This window comes from Chelonoidis abingdonii, chromosome 9 (assembly GCF_003597395.2).
Source record: "Chelonoidis abingdonii isolate Lonesome George chromosome 9, CheloAbing_2.0, whole genome shotgun sequence".
In the NCBI taxonomy this organism is placed as follows: domain Eukaryota; kingdom Metazoa; phylum Chordata; order Testudines; family Testudinidae; genus Chelonoidis; species Chelonoidis abingdonii.
In genome coordinates this window covers 55,428,124-55,446,487 of record NC_133777.1, presented here as the reverse complement: position 1 = coordinate 55,446,487, position 18,364 = coordinate 55,428,124, and the positions used below count along the sequence as shown (strand labels likewise).

At 41.0% G+C, this 18,364-nt stretch overlaps 1 protein-coding gene across 2 annotated transcripts in view; it reads right to left on the bottom strand.

Moving 5' to 3' along the window:
* MTMR10 (myotubularin related protein 10) overlaps nt 1-18,364 on the bottom strand; it is a 62,063-nt gene that overhangs the window by 8,956 nt on the left and 34,743 nt on the right. The window contains exons 6-11 of one of the 2 annotated variants that reach the window (XM_032776047.2): nt 7,731-7,821; nt 3,915-4,068; nt 2,825-2,912; nt 2,601-2,689; nt 980-1,110; nt 496-565 (exon numbers count right to left, since the gene is read on the bottom strand). In XM_032776047.2, the coding sequence (XP_032631938.1) occupies nt 496-565; nt 980-1,110; nt 2,601-2,689; nt 2,825-2,912; nt 3,915-4,068; nt 7,731-7,821 (623 nt within the window). Of the gene's footprint in view, nt 1-495; nt 566-979; nt 1,111-2,600; nt 2,690-2,824; nt 2,913-3,914; nt 4,075-7,730; nt 7,822-18,364 lie in introns of both variants that reach the window. The other variant, XM_032776046.2, reaches the window with a different exon arrangement.

Below are 18,364 nucleotides of genomic sequence, written 5' to 3'. Positions count from 1 at the left end.
GACAGAATTTTCAAAAATACTTAACGAATTTAGGAGCACACATGCCAGTGACTTTCACTAGAATCTATGCTCCTAAGTCATTTGTGCACTTTTTAAAATCTCATCCCAAATCTAATATATACTCAAGTAATATAAAAACCTCAACTGTTTCCAATAGGATTGTAGTATCACAGAAATGCCTCTTAATTGCACATTTGTCCTGGTGCCCGTTATTGTCCTGATCCTGCAAAGATTTGTGTGCGTGCTTAGTTTTTAGCATACAAGTCCCACTGAAGTAGCTAAAGTTAAGCATTCACTTATGTCTTTTCAGGATTCAGGTGAAAACACAGAGGCAGAATGTTTAAGTGTGTAAACCTTTAGAATCCTGTATATTTATCGCATTCATTTTACAATACAGAAATCCCATCTGTGTTTGTTTTATTGCACATCAACACTGGTGAAAAATTAAGGACACATTATTGATGATTACTTTCTAGTTAAAATATTTGTACATACCTGACATACTCTAGCCAACGAGTATTTTCCAGTGAGGATAACCATTTTTCTTCCGTTTCTTCAAAAGGTTCTGCAGCAAGAAGAGTAGGAATGTCTGGGTGCATTTTAAAATAGCCCATTTACTGTAGCTAGTCTTGTTACCTCTAGCTATGCTGCCCATAATTTTCCACAAGCCTTTAAATTTGTAGTTGAAGTCACTTGGTACATCATCCCTCAGAAAAGCACACAGACTATTTTATGTGCTTACCTCATGCTCGATTATACCCCAGGTCTCAAAGAGGAGCAAGAGAATGTAGATCTACAGAAGCTATATTATAATATACACATATGAACACACTTTATATAGAATTTCAATTCCAGGTAAGTTAGTTCCTTCCTAACGAAGTCTGACACTTTGCTTTCTTGAAACCATATCCCCCAATGCCTCAAACAAACAAAACAAAACAAAACCCCAACACAAGAAGAATAAAGATATGTGACCTACCATTAACACATAACTGTTTAAGTTTGATAAATGCAGCTTGGATTTCCTGGATATTAGGCAGACACTTGTCCAAATCTGATTTGTGAACGTCACTTCTCTGTGGATGACTTCGAGTTATTGCATTACAAATCCTAACAAAAAACCCCCAAAACTGCATTATTGGACATGGAGGAAAACTTTGCAAACTAAGTTCTTTAGAATACAGGGAAGTGCAAGCAACTAAAAGCACTTATAAATAGGTGCCCAGTTTCCTCTTTTTTTAAAAAAGCTTTCCCTTGTAGTTACAAAGGCAGCTATCTTACATAGCAAAGCTATTTGCTCAAACAGCAAAATGGAAGAGTACAAGCATCTGATTAGCATTCAGCTATAATACACATCATGCATTTTTGGTCATATGGAATGCTATGTGGAGGCAGAATTGTTAACACACATTTCAGAAACATTCAGTTCCCATTATTGTTGAGACATGAGCTAAATTAATTTGAAAATTTGAAAACAGTACATTGTTAAAGATCTATAAGAAACAGCTATCATAGACAGCAGTACAGAAGTGGTAAGCAAAAAAGCCTTTAGGTGGTATTCAACTATGTGATAGTTCTTGTAATATATTCCAATATATATATGAGGCGAGACCTGGCCTAGTGATCTGTGAACAGGACTGGAAGCCTGAACGCCTCAGTTTAATCCTGGTTCTGACACCAGCTTTCTCTAGAACCTTGAGGAAGTTACATAACCTATAATCCTAATTTTACAGTCAGGGAAACTGAAGCAAATAACAAGTATTAGGTAATGTTGAAAATGAAAAGCTATGATTCAAGTATTATGACTATCACTAGACCACCAAAACCCCAAACAGTTGAAGTAAAAGTTTGAGGGACATAATATCAATTATGAAAGCTAAGTAACTGATGATCTATAGTCAATTTTCAGTGTTCAATAGCTCTAAACATAGCTATGATGCAAAAGCAGCACATAAAAGTGTATGCCAATAGAGATGCTGACTAGAGGCCCAACTCTGCATTTTATTTAAATGCATGGCTTTGTTTTTCCATGTATATTGAGAATGATTTTATAAAGATACCCAAACAAATGATCTTGCACGTCGTGTGAATTTCTGCAAGGTATTAAGGGCCAGATTCACAGACAGACTTAGGTGCCTAACTGTCACTTTAGGCACCTAAATCCCAGAATCAAGTCCCACTAGGATTCAAAAAACACTGCTCGGCTGACTACACTCGCTCGGCCACTAAATTTTTGCAGTCAAAGCTATCTTAGCATTTACGTTTCTGTTTCTGACTGCGGCATAGTAGCCCCACGCCTGGTATCTGGACATCTACGGCCTAGCACAATGCAAAAACTAGGGAAATACAAGCATGCCTCCACCTATCCACTCTGTGTGGCCTGTTCTGGCAAGGGTGCTTACAGCTCACCTACCACACTGGGTGCCTATATATGAGCTTACTCAAAATGGTGGAGGGAAGAGGAGTAGGAGCTCCCTCAACTATAGGATATTCTGATTTGGGGCTCCCTCATTGCAAGTATAGCTAAGTATCCCATACAGGCACTATTTACCTCATATTATACATGTCTGGTTAAGAAATTATGCTAGGTTATTGCTTACCTTTGATCTATTTTTCTTTGTTGCAATACATCTTTAATGTTGGCCATTCTCACAAGAGCACTCCCATTAGAGTGATTCCAGCACCAAATCTAACAGAAAAAGATAATTTGTTAGTATTGACAACATGAGTATCTACATACAGTACACAAACCATGTTCACTCATACACATATCACTGTCATGAACATTAACAGTGATTAGCAACAGAATAAAGTTCACACTTACGGGCATTCGTCTTCCAATAAAAGAGTAAGAATAGAGCTTTAGATCTTGATCTGCTAAGGAAGATGGGACTACAAAGTATTCCGGAAGGCTGGGGGGAAAAAAATACAACACAGATAAGTCATTTTTCTTTCACGTGTTTCATCTACTTTTCTGGAAATAAAAAGGATACAATCTAGAAGACATAACAAAGAGTGTCAGTGCATAATAACCCGTCCCACAGAATGACAATCCGAGTTATACGGGCTACATTTTATCACAGTAAGGGGATAGCAATGCTGACTGCATGTGCCTAGTGAGTCACCCATGATACTAGCACTTCTGGTATTATTGTGGAATGGCCACTTACTCTTAGGTCCCACTACTGCAACTGCTTGGATATTAGGAGGAAAAATAAAACATACCACCTTTGCACTCCGTCCTTAGTTGCAGCAGTGTACGTGTTGGGGGAAAGGGCAAAGAGGGACATACTTCTCCCCGCCTCCAACCAAAACAAATAAAAGCATGCCAAAAAAATCTGGCCCGAACAGGAAGTCAAATCCACAGTACCACTTGCTGCACTGGTAGTTTACTAGTCTCAGTGCTGTAGTGCACCAGCCCCGGATGGAGACCAAAAGCGGGCCACTGAGATAAATGAGTGTGTACAGAAGCACTTTAGCAGCAACAGTCAGAGCTGGTCAAACTGATCTCATTATTTTACTCATTTCCTGTTATAAAACTTCAAATCTCGCTAATATTTCTCTTACAGGCATGTGCATTTGTGTTAATTTAACCAATAACAATTGTTTGTACGAGAAGGATAAAAACTATGAAGAATACAGAGAAAACAAATCTCGATTTTTTTTTGTCACTTAATTTGATATGAATATATTAGTTAGCTATGGGATCCACGAGATAGTCAAGTTGCTTTTCTTCAAGTAGATTGCCTCAGATACCTTTACAGAAAATTCTGAACCTTTACAAACACTCATCTCTCATCAGAATACAGCTGGTTTTTTTCTAAAGGTATCTGATCTCTCCCACAGCTACTAGAGCGCCAAAGTGATGCCAGAGTCAAATTAGCTTGTTTTTTTCATTCTTTGTTTCAACTTACCAAGTAGAGATCATGTAACCTTCATTGACTGAACAAACTCGCCATCCTGATGCGCCTGTTCTTTTGATTTCTCTATCCCAATCAGAGTAAGTTTCAAATAAAGGAGTCTGTTGACCGCTGCCGCTGCCCCCACCTCCTGGGTCTATTCCATTTACTGTTGCTAGGAAAGGGAAAATAATCAACAAAAGATTTTTATAATCATCCCTTTCAGCTCTTCGTCATGCAAATTGCTATAGCGCTATCTCTTCCCACACAAAGATAAGTGAGTCTCTCTATTAAAAGGGATGTTGCCACTTGCAAGATTAACAAATAGTGGTGCTGTTGGACAATATGCAAGAGTGACAAGTGTATCTTTCCTTCTGTTTCAACAGACCAAGCAGTGAAAAACTGTGCTGTGCCAGTTTCTGCAAAACAGAGGCTAAGGGATAATGGAAATTGGAAACAAAAGTGTCACGTTAACTCATGGGGTCTCCCTCTAAAACATATCAAAACCATACCCATACTACAATATTTAACAGCTATAATGCGCTACTTTTTTTAAAAAAAAGAGGGAGTTCTATGTTAAAAGTTAGAAGTTAAGTTATTCTTGTAGCTCAGTTACCATCTGCCACTAAAAGTAAAGATTCTGAGCACAGATTCGCTATTATTGAGTTCTAACCCTTTCAAATCAGGGCTGCCTTGTCTTCCTTTCCATTGTTTCAACAGTTTTTCTTCGGGGGTTGCATTCTAAGCAAGCTATTACTTTCAGACAGGAAAGATGTGGCAGAGGCTGTTGATAATTTTTTTTGTTGTTAACACAGACTAGGGTAAAAATTGTTTAGGTCTTACTAACTTATCACAATAAATTACTCATCCTGATGGGTATTATATAGAACAGCCTTGGTTCTACAGGCTAGAATGTTTAGCATGATACTCAGTTAAACTCAGCTGTTCTCTCCTTATATAACAAGAAGGTGATCAACTATGCTCAGTGGAATTACATTTTGTTTCTTGAAACTTTGAGTTAATTTGATTTTAGTTGTAAACGAATGACACAAATTTAGCCCTAGTTTTATAATCTGATCCATATGTGCAGCCTCTTTTCCCTGTAATGGGAGTCTGCAAGAGCATAAGTATCTGTCCAAGCAGATCAGACTGCAGGATTACGGCCATATCATTGTCCCTGTAAATCTTTGCCTGCTGTTTATACATCAAGAATTTAATCTTTTCAGTGGTACTGAAGCACTCTCTCTTTTTATGCTTTCCAAAAGAAGCCTATGCCAAAAATCAAGATAGATGTAGCAGTAATGCTCCTAAAGGCTATTCAATTAACACCCAGTATACAGTTATTTAAACAGGCCAAAGCTTTAATCCACTACCAATTCTCTGCTTATCTATGTACACACAAACTTCCAGTATGGTAATCACTATGGTATCTTATGTAAAATAAACAGGTTAGGGGAGGGGGGAATTGAGATTACACCGCTGAACAAATGGCACCTCAAAAGCTAATTTGCTGGTTTCCAGATGGCTTAAAGAAATTTAAATTAGAATTTAACATGAAAAAAGTTATGTTCAGGAATTCATACTAAAGCAGTCCTTTTAAATTTCTCTCATTGCCATAAAAATAATGCCGAGGCCCAGATCATTTGTTTATGCTTCCTCTTTTTATTTCCTAAACATTTACGAAATAAATAGGACACGGACAAGTTCCTGCAGATCTGGTCAAAGTTTGAGACTAGGTCATACATTAAAATTAATTTGATAACCTCGTCCTATCATCATCTGCGTGTATCACAAAAATCATCACATAGCTTGATACCAGTAGTGATAGCCTCTGTCCAGTAGGCCCAGAAGTGGAACAGCAGGAGATGCTGCAGCCTGGGCACTGATGCACACTGACAAAACCCTGCAAGGAAGCTTACCAGAATGTCAAGCCAGTTCTATTAGTCCCATATTTTAAAAAGCTCTATATTCACCCACACATTAAAGACAAAACATAAAACATTAAGAATCCTGCAAAAGATCTGGAACCAGATTTCAAAGGTAACTAGGTGCCTAGAGATGCAGATAGGCAGTTAGTGGGATTTTCAAAGTGTCTGAGCAGGTTAGGTGCCCAACTCCCAATACACTTAAGAATCTGGCCCTTTGCTCACAATATTTTTTCTTTGGGGGGGGAGGGAAGGACGGAATAAAGGGATCAGGAAGGGATTGGGAAAACTTCAACTTCTACTTTAAATCAGAACAGTGAAATATATATGCATGCAATAATTCCCCCTTCCTCCCTTCATGATTAAAACTCCAGTAGTTTCAGGACAGGTGAGAAAAAAAACTAATTGTGTGATTTTTGTGTTGTCTTTTTACAGTGGGAATACTAATATTACTAATCCATGTGGTGAAAAAGCACAGAGAAGGGGAAGAAATAATGGACAGACACTGCAGCTTCCATTTTCCATGGGACAGGCAGGGGTGCAGAGTGGGTAGAATGCAGTGCTGGAAAAGTGACCAGAGGACTAGGGAATCCCAGCCATGACCACCACAGAGCAGACCTCACTGTACAGTGGGACTTCCCCCTCTGAAATGCTCTTCAGCCCCCCTACTCCAAGCCACTACCACGGAGCAAGACCACTAGCTTCACTGTCATTGGTTCACTGCAACTCTACAGGGACAACATTAGCACACTACTTATTTTACCCACTTTGTGCAGCTCTGCCACTGGTCCTTTTCCTTTCCCATGTGGCACACGGATATTTCCTGGAGGGGGTAAAGGTGGCTCTAACGAGGTTATGGTGGACCCAGCATTTTGTTTATCTGCCTCCCTCTCTCCAGTTCCCAGCTGTGGTTTTCTCTGCAAGTTTGCTAACTATGGCACTATACAGCTGGAGGAAGGATGTGGATCTTAATTAAGCCTCTTTTTATATAACTGCCCATTTCCAAGTTTCTGCAACTTTTACCTGTAACATATGAAACTCTCTTTGTGCATACACACTGGGCTTATGCAGCATATACAGAAATGAGCAAACATTTCTTTTAAGCATGTTTGAAAATTTGGATCCATAATTTAATGACATCCAGTCAGTTTCTGGAGTAGGCAGATCATTTGTTTCTAACGCAAATGGCAGAGTAAATAAAATTATCAATGCTACTGAACCACATCTACAGCACTTTCCATATTTGCAGGCTTACTGTGATGGAATTTGTAGCTTTTAGCCATGTATTGGCTGGGGAGCACTAGCAGTGACCTTGCAGTGTTACACTAGAAATCAAGTTCCAAAGACATCTTTTCCAAGCTTACCTAACTGACAAGGTTCAGTTGGAGACTGGCCTTGAGCAGAGAGGGTGTACTCCAACTCAGCAGGGTGGTGGAAGATTTGAGTGGGAGGTTATACCTAGTAAGCCTCTAGGAAAGGAGGTATGGAGTCCCAAGTTGCACAAATCCTCCTGCAATACCACCAGAAGAGACACTTATTCCCAAAAGAAGGGCAGGTAAACAAACCTGCCTGAAGGGGAATTACCTAGGTGTCAAGAGTATCAATATAGACACACACCTGAAGGATTTAAGGATGGAATGAGAGGATAATGGTAGTCATGCTGGTATGGATAGTTTTGTTTTGGATAAAGATACGATTGTTTTGTTTCTGATAATGAATTACCATCACACTGATTAATTTAGACACAAATTAGGGGGCTCAGATGCAGAGTAAACCAATTGAAGTGACCTTCCTGAGCAAACTTCAAAACACTCTTGCCATTGCTTTTGGCTAAAAGTAGCCAGCCTTACTAATATTAGAACACATGCACATATTACAGAATAGAAAAAAACATTTACATGGTTACCTGGATTATGATATTTTTTCCCAACATATTCAAATGCAAAGAGGAGCTGGAGATCCGTTGGTTGGGAATAATGGGCTACTGCAAGGCACACCTAGGAAAAAATAAAGTTGTTGTTACTGTTCAGCATTATTGAATACAAAAGTACTTTAGTATAAGAATCAAAACTGTATATATAAAAAAAAGGAGTGATTACCAGGAATATGGATGGCACTGTAAGAATATAACAGAAGACTGAAATTAAAAAATGGTCTGATGTAATATTGCCAGATTTGACTAGAGAGAAGGACTTATGATATATTTTGACATTTGGTTAAATTAGCTAATATTTGCTGGAAAAAAGTGTCATAGCAATAAGGATAGGTGAATTTTTGACCTTATATAAAAAGAGACTTGCAGTTATGATTGATAGATGATTTAATGATTTAACTAATATAATTTAGACTGATAGACTGATTTAACTAATATAATTTATTTGTGCTTTAATAACTTTTAGCAGAAAGGTCAGCCAGCTACAGGAGTCCCCCCCCCCAATTCTCAGCATATAGACAACAACATACAAGCAGGAGATGTGAGTTACTAAGCTGGTATGTAGGTGTCTATGTACAAACAGGAGGGGAGTAGACAGAGAAAAAGAGCACAACAGGGCTCCATTCTTGGTTGGTCCTTAGGCACTACCATAACAATCACTAGTCTTGCATTTTAGAGCCCAACCCTTGCATTATATCTTGAAATAGTAGCCTCCCATTTTTTACCTCCAAGGCCTGCAGGAGTTATGTCAATCCTGCAGCAAAATAAATCCCATTTACTGATGCAGGGGACAGATGGCTCCAAGACAGATGTCTTCTACGCCAAAAGCTCCAAGACTTTTGGTGTAGAAGTAAAGGGATTATCTAGGAATAAGGAATGGCCAAATCTCCATTATGATATGAATGTTTGTCTCCCTTATTAATTATTATTATATTATATGGAGATATACCTAATCTCACAGAACTGGAAGGGATCTTGAAAGGTCATTGAGTCCAGTCCCCTGCATTCACAGCAGGACCAAGTACCATCCTGAACAGATTTTTGCCCCAGATCCCTAAATGGCCCCTTAAGGATTGAACTCTCAACCCTGGGTTTAGCGGGCCAATGCTCAAAAACCACCAAGCTATCCCTCCCTCTCCCTCAATAGTCACTTCTGCCCTGTTTTTCAAAGGGACGTAGCACCTCTAGCTTCCCATCAACTTACAATTTCAACCCCTCTGAAAAATCAAGCTATTGCGTTGCTTTGACCAGGCATGAGGATTTACAATTAGTTAGATATATCAGTAAGTTGTGTCTTCTCCATTCCCTGAATAGTCTTGAAAATGCAATGTGAGCCAGACAGCAGCCTGATAATAACTTTGTGTCTTGCCCTTAGAAATTCTGCCTCTAGCTGACTGGTACGTAGTCAGACAAGAAAACATCTGCTTACCATATAAGAATGCCCGTGAACTCAGAAAATCCCAACATCTCTTCTAAGAATGATACAGTAATCAGAGTATATCAGGCTGAGTCACTTGCCCTACCTTTTAAGACGGGCACTGCTGCAGAGCACCAAAACCATAGAACACTTATGTCCTCACCACCGCAGCATAAACAGTTGTTTTCATTACAGCATCAGAAATTAATGTGACAGAAGACAGAGACTCACTCAGTAAGGCTACACACTATGCAAAACACAGGGTCAGAATTAGGGCCTGATCCTGTAAACACAAGTATTGAATAGCGCCAATGAACCCAAGAGGAATTCTCACATGAGTAAAGTTAACAGTGTCCTAAGCATTCCAGGAGCAGGCCCTAAATTTCAGTTATAATTTAGCTCCATCATTCTTTATCTGCAAAACTGGGTAATCATCACAGAAGAACAAATTGTTTTCATTCTGACCAGAATGGACAGAAGGAAACAATAAGGGCCAAATCTCAGGAATGGAGCAAAGCCCCCATAACTTCCGAGCAACGCTCTTTTCATACCCCCATGTGCCAAGTGGGGCTCATTTTAAAGGCTTTGTGTTTGCCTTCTTCCTCCTCTCCAAATAAATGCTCAAACTTTGCTGTTTTACTAAAATATGCCTCCTTCACCTCCAAAGGAAGTATCTGAGGAAAGTGAAGTCATTTTACTACATTAAATCTACTCCAAAAGTCTAGCTTCAGGAAATTCCACCTGTCAAAGTCATTAAAAATCTCACTAAAGATTTATTTATTAAAAACTACTTTGCTCTGCAAGGAGCTGTTGAGACCTACTACAGAGAGTTTCTTGACATTCAAAGCACTGAAGAGTCCTCCTGCATGGGATCTCTGCTACTGCTGGCCACAGGATAATGGACTGAACACCTTAAAGATGCTTTTGATTTTGCAAGTGTATGCAGGATGTCTAGCACTTGTACTGAATGTATACCGAGGAATTTTATCTTTTTTAAATACACTTACTAGTAAGTAAATAGCACTGCATTCAAATGCAATGAGACTATCTAAACCAGGGGTGAGGAACCTATGGCTCATGGACCGCATCCGCACTGCACAGAGCTGCCTGGCCCCTCTGCCTAGGGGCAGGACATGCTGGCCACTTCTGGGGGCAGCACAGAGCTAAGACAAGCAGGGAGCCTGCCTTAGCCCTACTGTGACACCGACGGGGAGCCGCCTGAGGTAAGCACCGCCTGGCCAGAGCCCACACCCTGAACTCTCTGCCCCAAGTCGGAACCCCCTCCCAGACCCCACACCCTCATCCCAACCCCAATCCCCTGCCCCAGCCCTGATCCCCCTCCCGCAATCCAACCCCCTTGGCCCCAGCCCGGAGCCCCCTCCTTTACCCCAAACCCATCATCCCCTGTCCCACCCCAGAGCCTACACCACCACGTGGAGCTCTTACCCACTCCCACACCGCAACCCCTAACCTAGCCTAAAGCCCTCTCCCACACCCTGAACCCCTCATTTCTGGCCCTACCCCAGAGCCTAGGGGAAACCCTGACTCTCTGAACCTCCCCTCCCCCACAGGGCTGTGTGTGGCCTCAGTGGTTTTTTCTGTGGGTAAATGGTTCCCCATCCCTGATCTAAACATTAAGATAGGGAGCTAGATTTTGAGAGGCAAAAGCACTTTGTATAAAGCGATACACTTTTAATTATTTGTGTATTCAAAGTTGTATCAAATTACATATGAAAAGTAATACAGTGGGCCAGACTGCCACAGGTACCGAGTGCGCTAATATTACTGAATATTGTACTGATATTACTACACTGAAGTTGTAGGTGCTCACCATTTCTGATTTCCAGCCTGATGGATGAGGAAATGGAACCTAGCCATGTATGCTGTGCCTCTTCACATCCCAAACATACAATAAATACAGTATCGCCACCTGGACTTGTCAAAAATTATTCTGTTAAAGGTTTTGTAATGAGTAAAGTCTTAAACCTATGTTAAGACTTATACTAAGCAGTCCTATTCAATAGCAAAGAGACATCATCAAGTTAATGTAATGTTAAGGGTGAAGATCATAAGTATGACTATTAGCTCATGTGGCCCAGTTTGGGTTACGTTACAGGATGGTGACCCAAATACATAGAATTACAACTGCAGGCATCACCACTAGAAAAATCATACCCCACCCTATTAGGTACTCTTTTGTACTTCATTAAATTTTGCCTACTACCTCTTTATTTTGCTACATTTTAACCCCTGTACAGCAGAGATAGGTACATTTAGGACACTATTTAAAAACAAACAAAGATTCTTTGCTTCCAAGAGGTTGAGAAAGTTCTCTTGTGTTTTGTTTCACTTGTTTTGGGAGAAATTTTCCTGTAGTCACACACAGGAAAACAAGATTGCTGGAACAGGCCATTAAGGGATTAATACAACTGATGGCACGATGCCTCAGAAAAGTCAGAGAGCACATTCAGACTTAACTTTGTGTGGGGAATACTACAGTATTTCTAGTCCTTATGCATTTTATGCATAAAAGGAACTTGAGTGGCTATATTTTCATTTTGATTTGACTTTTGATGAGAACATTCACTATTTGTAAAACCAGCTTTCAATGGCTGCATACTGACTAACCGCAAACTATTTTTTGCACATTATAAATGTCATTCAAATCCTTTTAAAGGAACAGTTCCCTATACCTCTTCTCCTATATTACTGTTTTCAGTTCAACAATGAAACTACAGTACAAAACAGGTCTGATCTGATGTCATTCCAGTCTCAAGGAGTCACTGGAAAGTTACTTAGCACGGGGCTTTGAAACTGTTTACTTAATTAAGCAGATTCTTATTTGGGCTTTTTGTTTGTTTCTTTGTTTTTTTACAGGTGGAGGAGGAGGGTTGGTCCATTTCTTTAAAAGTGCTTAAACTCAAAGTGAAACATAGGGCTCATTACAATACTGATTAGTATACTCCATTTAGAAAACTATTTCAGCTATTTCACAGAGTTCCAAGAGTAGGAAAGGCCATTAGCCATCACAAAAAACGGATACCTCCATTTGAATTGCTAGAAGTCATGCACGTGAAATTTTGATATACTTATGTCAGGCCTGCACAACGCATAAAGCAGCAAGGGCCATATTACTCCAAAGAAAACAGCCGAGGGCCGAAACTCACCGTCCCACCTCCCCCAACACCTCCCAGCCCACCCCCACCCTACCCCACGCCCCGGAAACACAAAACTCCAGTGCTCACCTGGCCCTGACAGAAACAACCCCCTCCACACCGCGTGCACCCCCTGCAGAAAACTAAACCCATCCTTCCCAAGCAATCGCCCCCGCCGAAACACGGTATGAATATTGTAGGTATAGTATATTTAGGTCAAGAGTAATTTTATGCTTGATTACCCCCCATCTTTGTAATCACTTGCCCTGTTGAAATGAATGAGGTTGTGAGTGAGGAAGGCGTGGAGGCGGACTGGGTCAACCCTGGAGAGGTGAGAGCCAGACAGAAGAATAGAGGGGCAGCTGAAGGGAAAGAAAGAGCAGACATACTGATGGCCTTGGGAGTTAGAAGCAAAGCACCTTCCTTTGGGAACCCCTCTTCATCTGACCCGGAGAAGAAAAGAAAATTTTTATGAGGACAAGATCAGTAGATAGGTCCGCCACCAAACGTTGGCTGCTTCCTCCGACCCGCTCCCTCTCCCCGCCACAAGGGTGTAAAGCCCTCCCACTTGCCTCCTTAAGCTCCCTCCGCCACAACTCAACCCCCCCGCCACTGCCTGCCCACTTCCTCATCCCCCGACCTCCTCAGCTTGCCTCCTCACCCCCCGCCACCCACTCTCCTCCTCAGTCTCCTTCTCCTGGCACTGGCTCACCTACCTCCCCCACCCCCCCACTGCCTGCCCGCTCGGCTTCTCATCCCCCCCTGCTCCTCACCTCCTTGCTCCCCGCACCACCAGGTCGTGCCTGCCCGCCTGTCTAGTTCTGTTTTAACATATAAACAAATGTTCTTGTAATTTCTGAGTTGAAAACAAAAGCAATTATTTAAGATCCCAAATCACCATGAATACATATATAAACAATCTTTAAAAATCACCTTTAATTTCCCTCTGCAACACATGCAAAACCTAAAAGCTGAAATTTTTATTAAAATTAGATAAGATTTAAGTCAGTTTTCATATACCATGAAGCAAACAACTGAAACATATAGAACAGCAACCGCCAATTCAGGCCCCGATTCTGACAGGCGAACTGTTGCATCAATAGAAACCCCCAATGAAGTGAATAAAGTGTCGCGCAGGTGCAGTAGTCCACCTGTGCTGATCATAGTGTAGAGTCATGGCCTTTCTTTCTTCAATAATAATACTGACATTTTGTTCTGCTACAATCTTCAGTTGGAATTTTAGACCAGTGAAATTAAAACAGCCCACAATTTATTTGCTAACAAGCACTAAAGCCGTATTTGTGTTCTATTTATTCCTGACTCTGCAACTCCATACAGTAGCTTTACTGTCTGGGACTTTAAAGACAAGCAAATTCCACAGACCTCAGCAGAATGCAGTCAGAAGCTGAAAGCTCAAACTGGAAGACAAATATGTTTTACAGGAAGTGTTCTTGTATCAAATTGATAAACATTCAGTATTTTTGTCAACTGCAATTGCGCAAAACCAAAGATATTCAGAAACATTTGAAAAACAGGAGAACAGTTTCAACTTGCAGGAGAGACTGTTAAATAAAAAGTAAAAACAGTGGACTTAATTACCCCATCAATGTTCACTGTGCAAACTGCATTTCCTTGTACCAGCGGTGCCCCAAGAACAATGCCACATCTTGGAAATGCAGGTGATATTTGCCCTGCAACCTTCCCCACCACACTTCTAACAGAGAAGAATAGCTCTAATTCAGGATCCAAACTCCTTAGCCATTCCATTAGAGGAAGCTGCAGGAAGCATGTACTAGACAAGCACATCCCCCGGTCATGCAGGCCATTCAACTCCTCAGCCCACATCTTCTTTTAGGGTTTCACTAGCAGGATGCAGACCCCCCCATGGCACTGCAACTGTCCACTCCAGGTAGAGGTTTGCCCATGGAAAGGCATGTAACAAGGACTGAATCAAGTTCCATGAATACAGTTTATTAATGTTCCATATTTGCAAATACTCTTCTGGCACAATGAAAAAATAACACTCTTGACTCCAACACACGGGCAACATCTACGCTCCAAGTTAGGGGTGTGATTCCAGCTCACGTAGAGGTACTCATGTTAGCTCTCATCTGAGCTAGCATAGTATAAATAACACGGCAGCCACGGTAACACTGACAATGACAGCAAGTGCTAGACGCAATGAACTCATCAAGAGGTTCAGGCAGATCTGAACTCAGGACGGCTAGCATAGTTGTTGTCACTGCCCATGCTACTGCAGCGATGCTACTATTTTTAGGGTGCTACTTCAGATGACATCTATGTGACTGGGAATCAGACCCCTAGCTCTTAGTGTTGTAGCCTCAGACAACTGTCCACAGCTCTTATGCCATGCGCAATCCAATTTTAAATGCTAAGAGTTTTCTACCACTTTGTAGTAATTCATAGGATATGTCTACACTGCAATAAGACACCCACATGAGTTCCTGGGGCTAAGACTGTAGGGATATAAAATTGTGGTGCAAATGCTGGGCTTGGGCTGGAACCTGGGCTCTTGGACCCTATGAGTGGACGTCTACAGCGCAATTTTATAGCCCTGCAGCCTGAGCCCAAGTCAGTTGACACCCGCCAGTCACATCTGTTTTATTGCAGCGTAGACAAACCCATAAAGGCCAATTATATGCAGCATCTATTTGATTTGTGTGTAACAATACAGATAGTATAGATTGTATGGGGAGACTTTGGCAAACCAGTAAAGTGCCTAAAACCACTATGGCTTATTGTTAAAAAGCAACCTAGTCAGCAAGCTGAAAATTGGCCATTCAGCAAACTCAGTTTGACCAAGGCAGGAGGGGAGGGGGTTTTGGGGTGTCACAGAAAGGGCCGTTTGACCCCGCATCCTTCCTGATAAGAACTGTGTTGAAGTTGCTAATATATGCATTTTAAAAGAGCAAGAATGTCTATTGGGGTCTCAGAGCTGCAGAATCTGGAAAAACCCACACCTGGTTAATCAATAATCAGAAGGAACCTCTTGCTTGAAACTGCTTACTTAACAAGGTTTCTTTAAGGGATATGTCATTCTATTACTAGAGTACAAATAAGGGGAAAAAGCTTGAGACAGTGGGACTCACATGGACTCTCCCTCTGGATACATCTTGCAGTCCCCACTGGCAGACGGAAGATTTGGCCGCCAGAAGCCTGCCGTTGTGTCACTTGAGAGCCACACTCAGCTTTGGTAATTATCAAGGGTTGAGGGTGTTTTACTAACTTGTTGCGGAAGTGCAGAAGTGCTTGAGACTAGTAAAGTTTAGCTTTAAGTGAAAGCACTCGTGTTGTCCTGTTTGTGCCAGCCATCTATCGGTCGGACAGCCGTGTGTCCCTGAGGTATTTCCTGACACCTCCTCGCAGAGTAAAGTTACCAAGAGCTTTGGGTTGAAAGAACCCCGGGTAACATAGATAACAGGTAAGATCTAACTATTTCTACACACTGAAGATTAAGTTGCATTTTTTTCTCATTTCAGAATCTTTGTTTATGCGTGCATGTTAAATTATTGAACTGCACAGTAGTTTCTACTAGGTCCTAAGAGAAACACTAAAATACAGTTTTTTTTTAATTTACTTAACTGTTTCATTTTGAGAAATCACTCCAGGGGTCCATGTCTCCAAAGACTCTAAAGACATACAAGCCTTGGAGGTCCCAACAAAGATCATACCTTTTGTATTACTGAATCTGACAGATAACTAATTTCATGATTTGTGCAGCAAACAGAGTGTGCTCAGTCACCTTTTGTGTGAGCTGGTCATACAAGCCCACTGACTATGAACTGTCTGATGTACATCAGGTACTCCTGGGGCAATTCTGCATCACTACGCAATGCAGAATTTTGCAAAATTCATCATTGTGCGTGCAGAATTTCCTTTCCTCCACAGAAATAGTGTGGAGTGCTGCTAGCCGCCACTAGTGGCTGCTGGACCTGGAAGAGCCCAGATCACACACAGATGACACTGCTGGGAGGGGGGGGGGGAGGGAGCTAGAGGGTTCCCAGCAGCTGCAGTTCCCAGCATGCCCTTGAGGGAAGGAGAGGATGGTGCACAAGAAACTGTGTGCAAGCCTGGGACCGAGCATCAGGCTGTTTCTCCTTCTGGATCCCTGGGCTCTGGGGCTGTAGGGGGCAAGTGTCTGGGCAAGGTGCGGGCCCCATGACTGGGCTCTGGCAGGGGAGAGGGTGTGGGTATCTGGGCCAGGGAGGCATACAGCTGGGCTCTGGGTAGGAGGTGTTGCAAGTGTCTGGCCCCCAGCTGTGCTCTGGTGGGGGAAGGGGGAGAGAAATAGGAACTGGGTTGTCATAGGGGTTTCTTTAACTCTACTCCTGGGGGAATTTTTGAGAGTGTATGTATTGTTACAGACATACTTGCTGACAGGTATTACGAAATAAATTACCAAAATAATTGAAACTGGTGTGATTATGCAGTATTATTTTGACAAATAAAAATTGCAGAATTTTAGAATATCATGTGTAGAATTTTTATTTTGGCACAGAATTTTTAATTTTTTGGCACAGAATGCCCCCAGGAGTAATCAGGAGAAGCGAACACAAGCAGCAGAGAATAAAACTAAGGCAGTAAAAAAAAAGCTGTTTAAAGAGCTTATTTAAAGGCATTTCAAATGAAAAAAAAGAACTCAAAAGAGGATAATGCTGGGCCTGCGAGGTTAAGAAATGTTGGGTCTCTGCAATACTATCACTGTGTACAGAAGGTGACAACTGAATACAAGAAAAGTGTCTCCCCTCCCCTGTCACCCTTAAAAATATTTATGACTTGTGGGGGGAAGAGTTGGTTTTGATTGGACAGAAATAAGGACTTGGCTTGGATTACTTTTTTCTCCTTTTCCCTGTTTAATTATGTGACTGTGTATATAACATAGATCTCATACACCCTACACATTTTAAAAAGACTTCTCAGAGGAATGAAGATGTGGGCATTGGAGACTGGAAAGACTGAGAAATTGCAGATATATTTAGGCAGTAGGACACTACAGGGCGTGCGCCACTCTTTTGTACTGCCAAGTCCCACATGCATTGTCAGGCAACATGCCAAAGGCAAAATCTTGCAGCCACCAAAGAAGTGATAATATCCCAGAATAATGCATCCCTGGTCAGTCTTATTGACAGTTCTGAAATTGGTCCATAGTATCATTCGCAAAACAGATTGATATTTAATAACAGTTCAATATTGTTGCACCAAATACTTACGAATTAAAATTAAGTGATATATTATAGAAAAATCTGTACAGTCAGTACAATAATCAGTCCTCAAGATTTCAAACATTTTAAATTGCACTTTTTTTAGCCAGCTGCTGTAACAGCCAGAAGACAGCAGTCCTTTTTTATTATTACCACATTTAATCGTAACTGAATTTAATGAAAAGCAAGAATTTTAATTTAAGCTGTAAAAATAGCCATTACTTCTCTTTTCAAGTTTCCTGGCTTAAGCCTTTCCCCAACCCTCTTACTCCTAATTCCCCTTCCTCCCACACTCACCTGGTTTTCGCTCTTTTGAAGGCTTCTCAGCTTTAATTTAAGGGTAAAACAGCTGAATCAAATTGTAAAATAATGATGGGTCTGGAGATCTGCCCCATGATTCAGTGGCCCAACCTTGTATCTATATCATGCCCCTTCAAACAGACATGTAACTTAAGAGTGCAAGGGAGGTTTAAGAAGCACACTAGCTGCTGTTCCATAGTTAAGACTGAAGTTAGCTTCTTCTTATAATCCTGATTTTCAAACTCCTTCATAATAATTTTCCCCAAAATAAATTAATCCTCCTGAAATTTCAAACATTCTGGCATCCTCACTTAAAGTTTTTCTGAGCAGTTTGGGTATGGGGTGTACGTAGGAAAAATCAGAAAAAATGAGCTTTTAAAGTTGTAACAATATCATTAACACAGCATATTTGTTTATGGGCACAGTCAAATAATCAACTATATGTCCCCTATATTGGCTACAATAGCTTCAGAATTTTTTTTTTTTTTTTTCCATTTTAGACACAGATCAGTA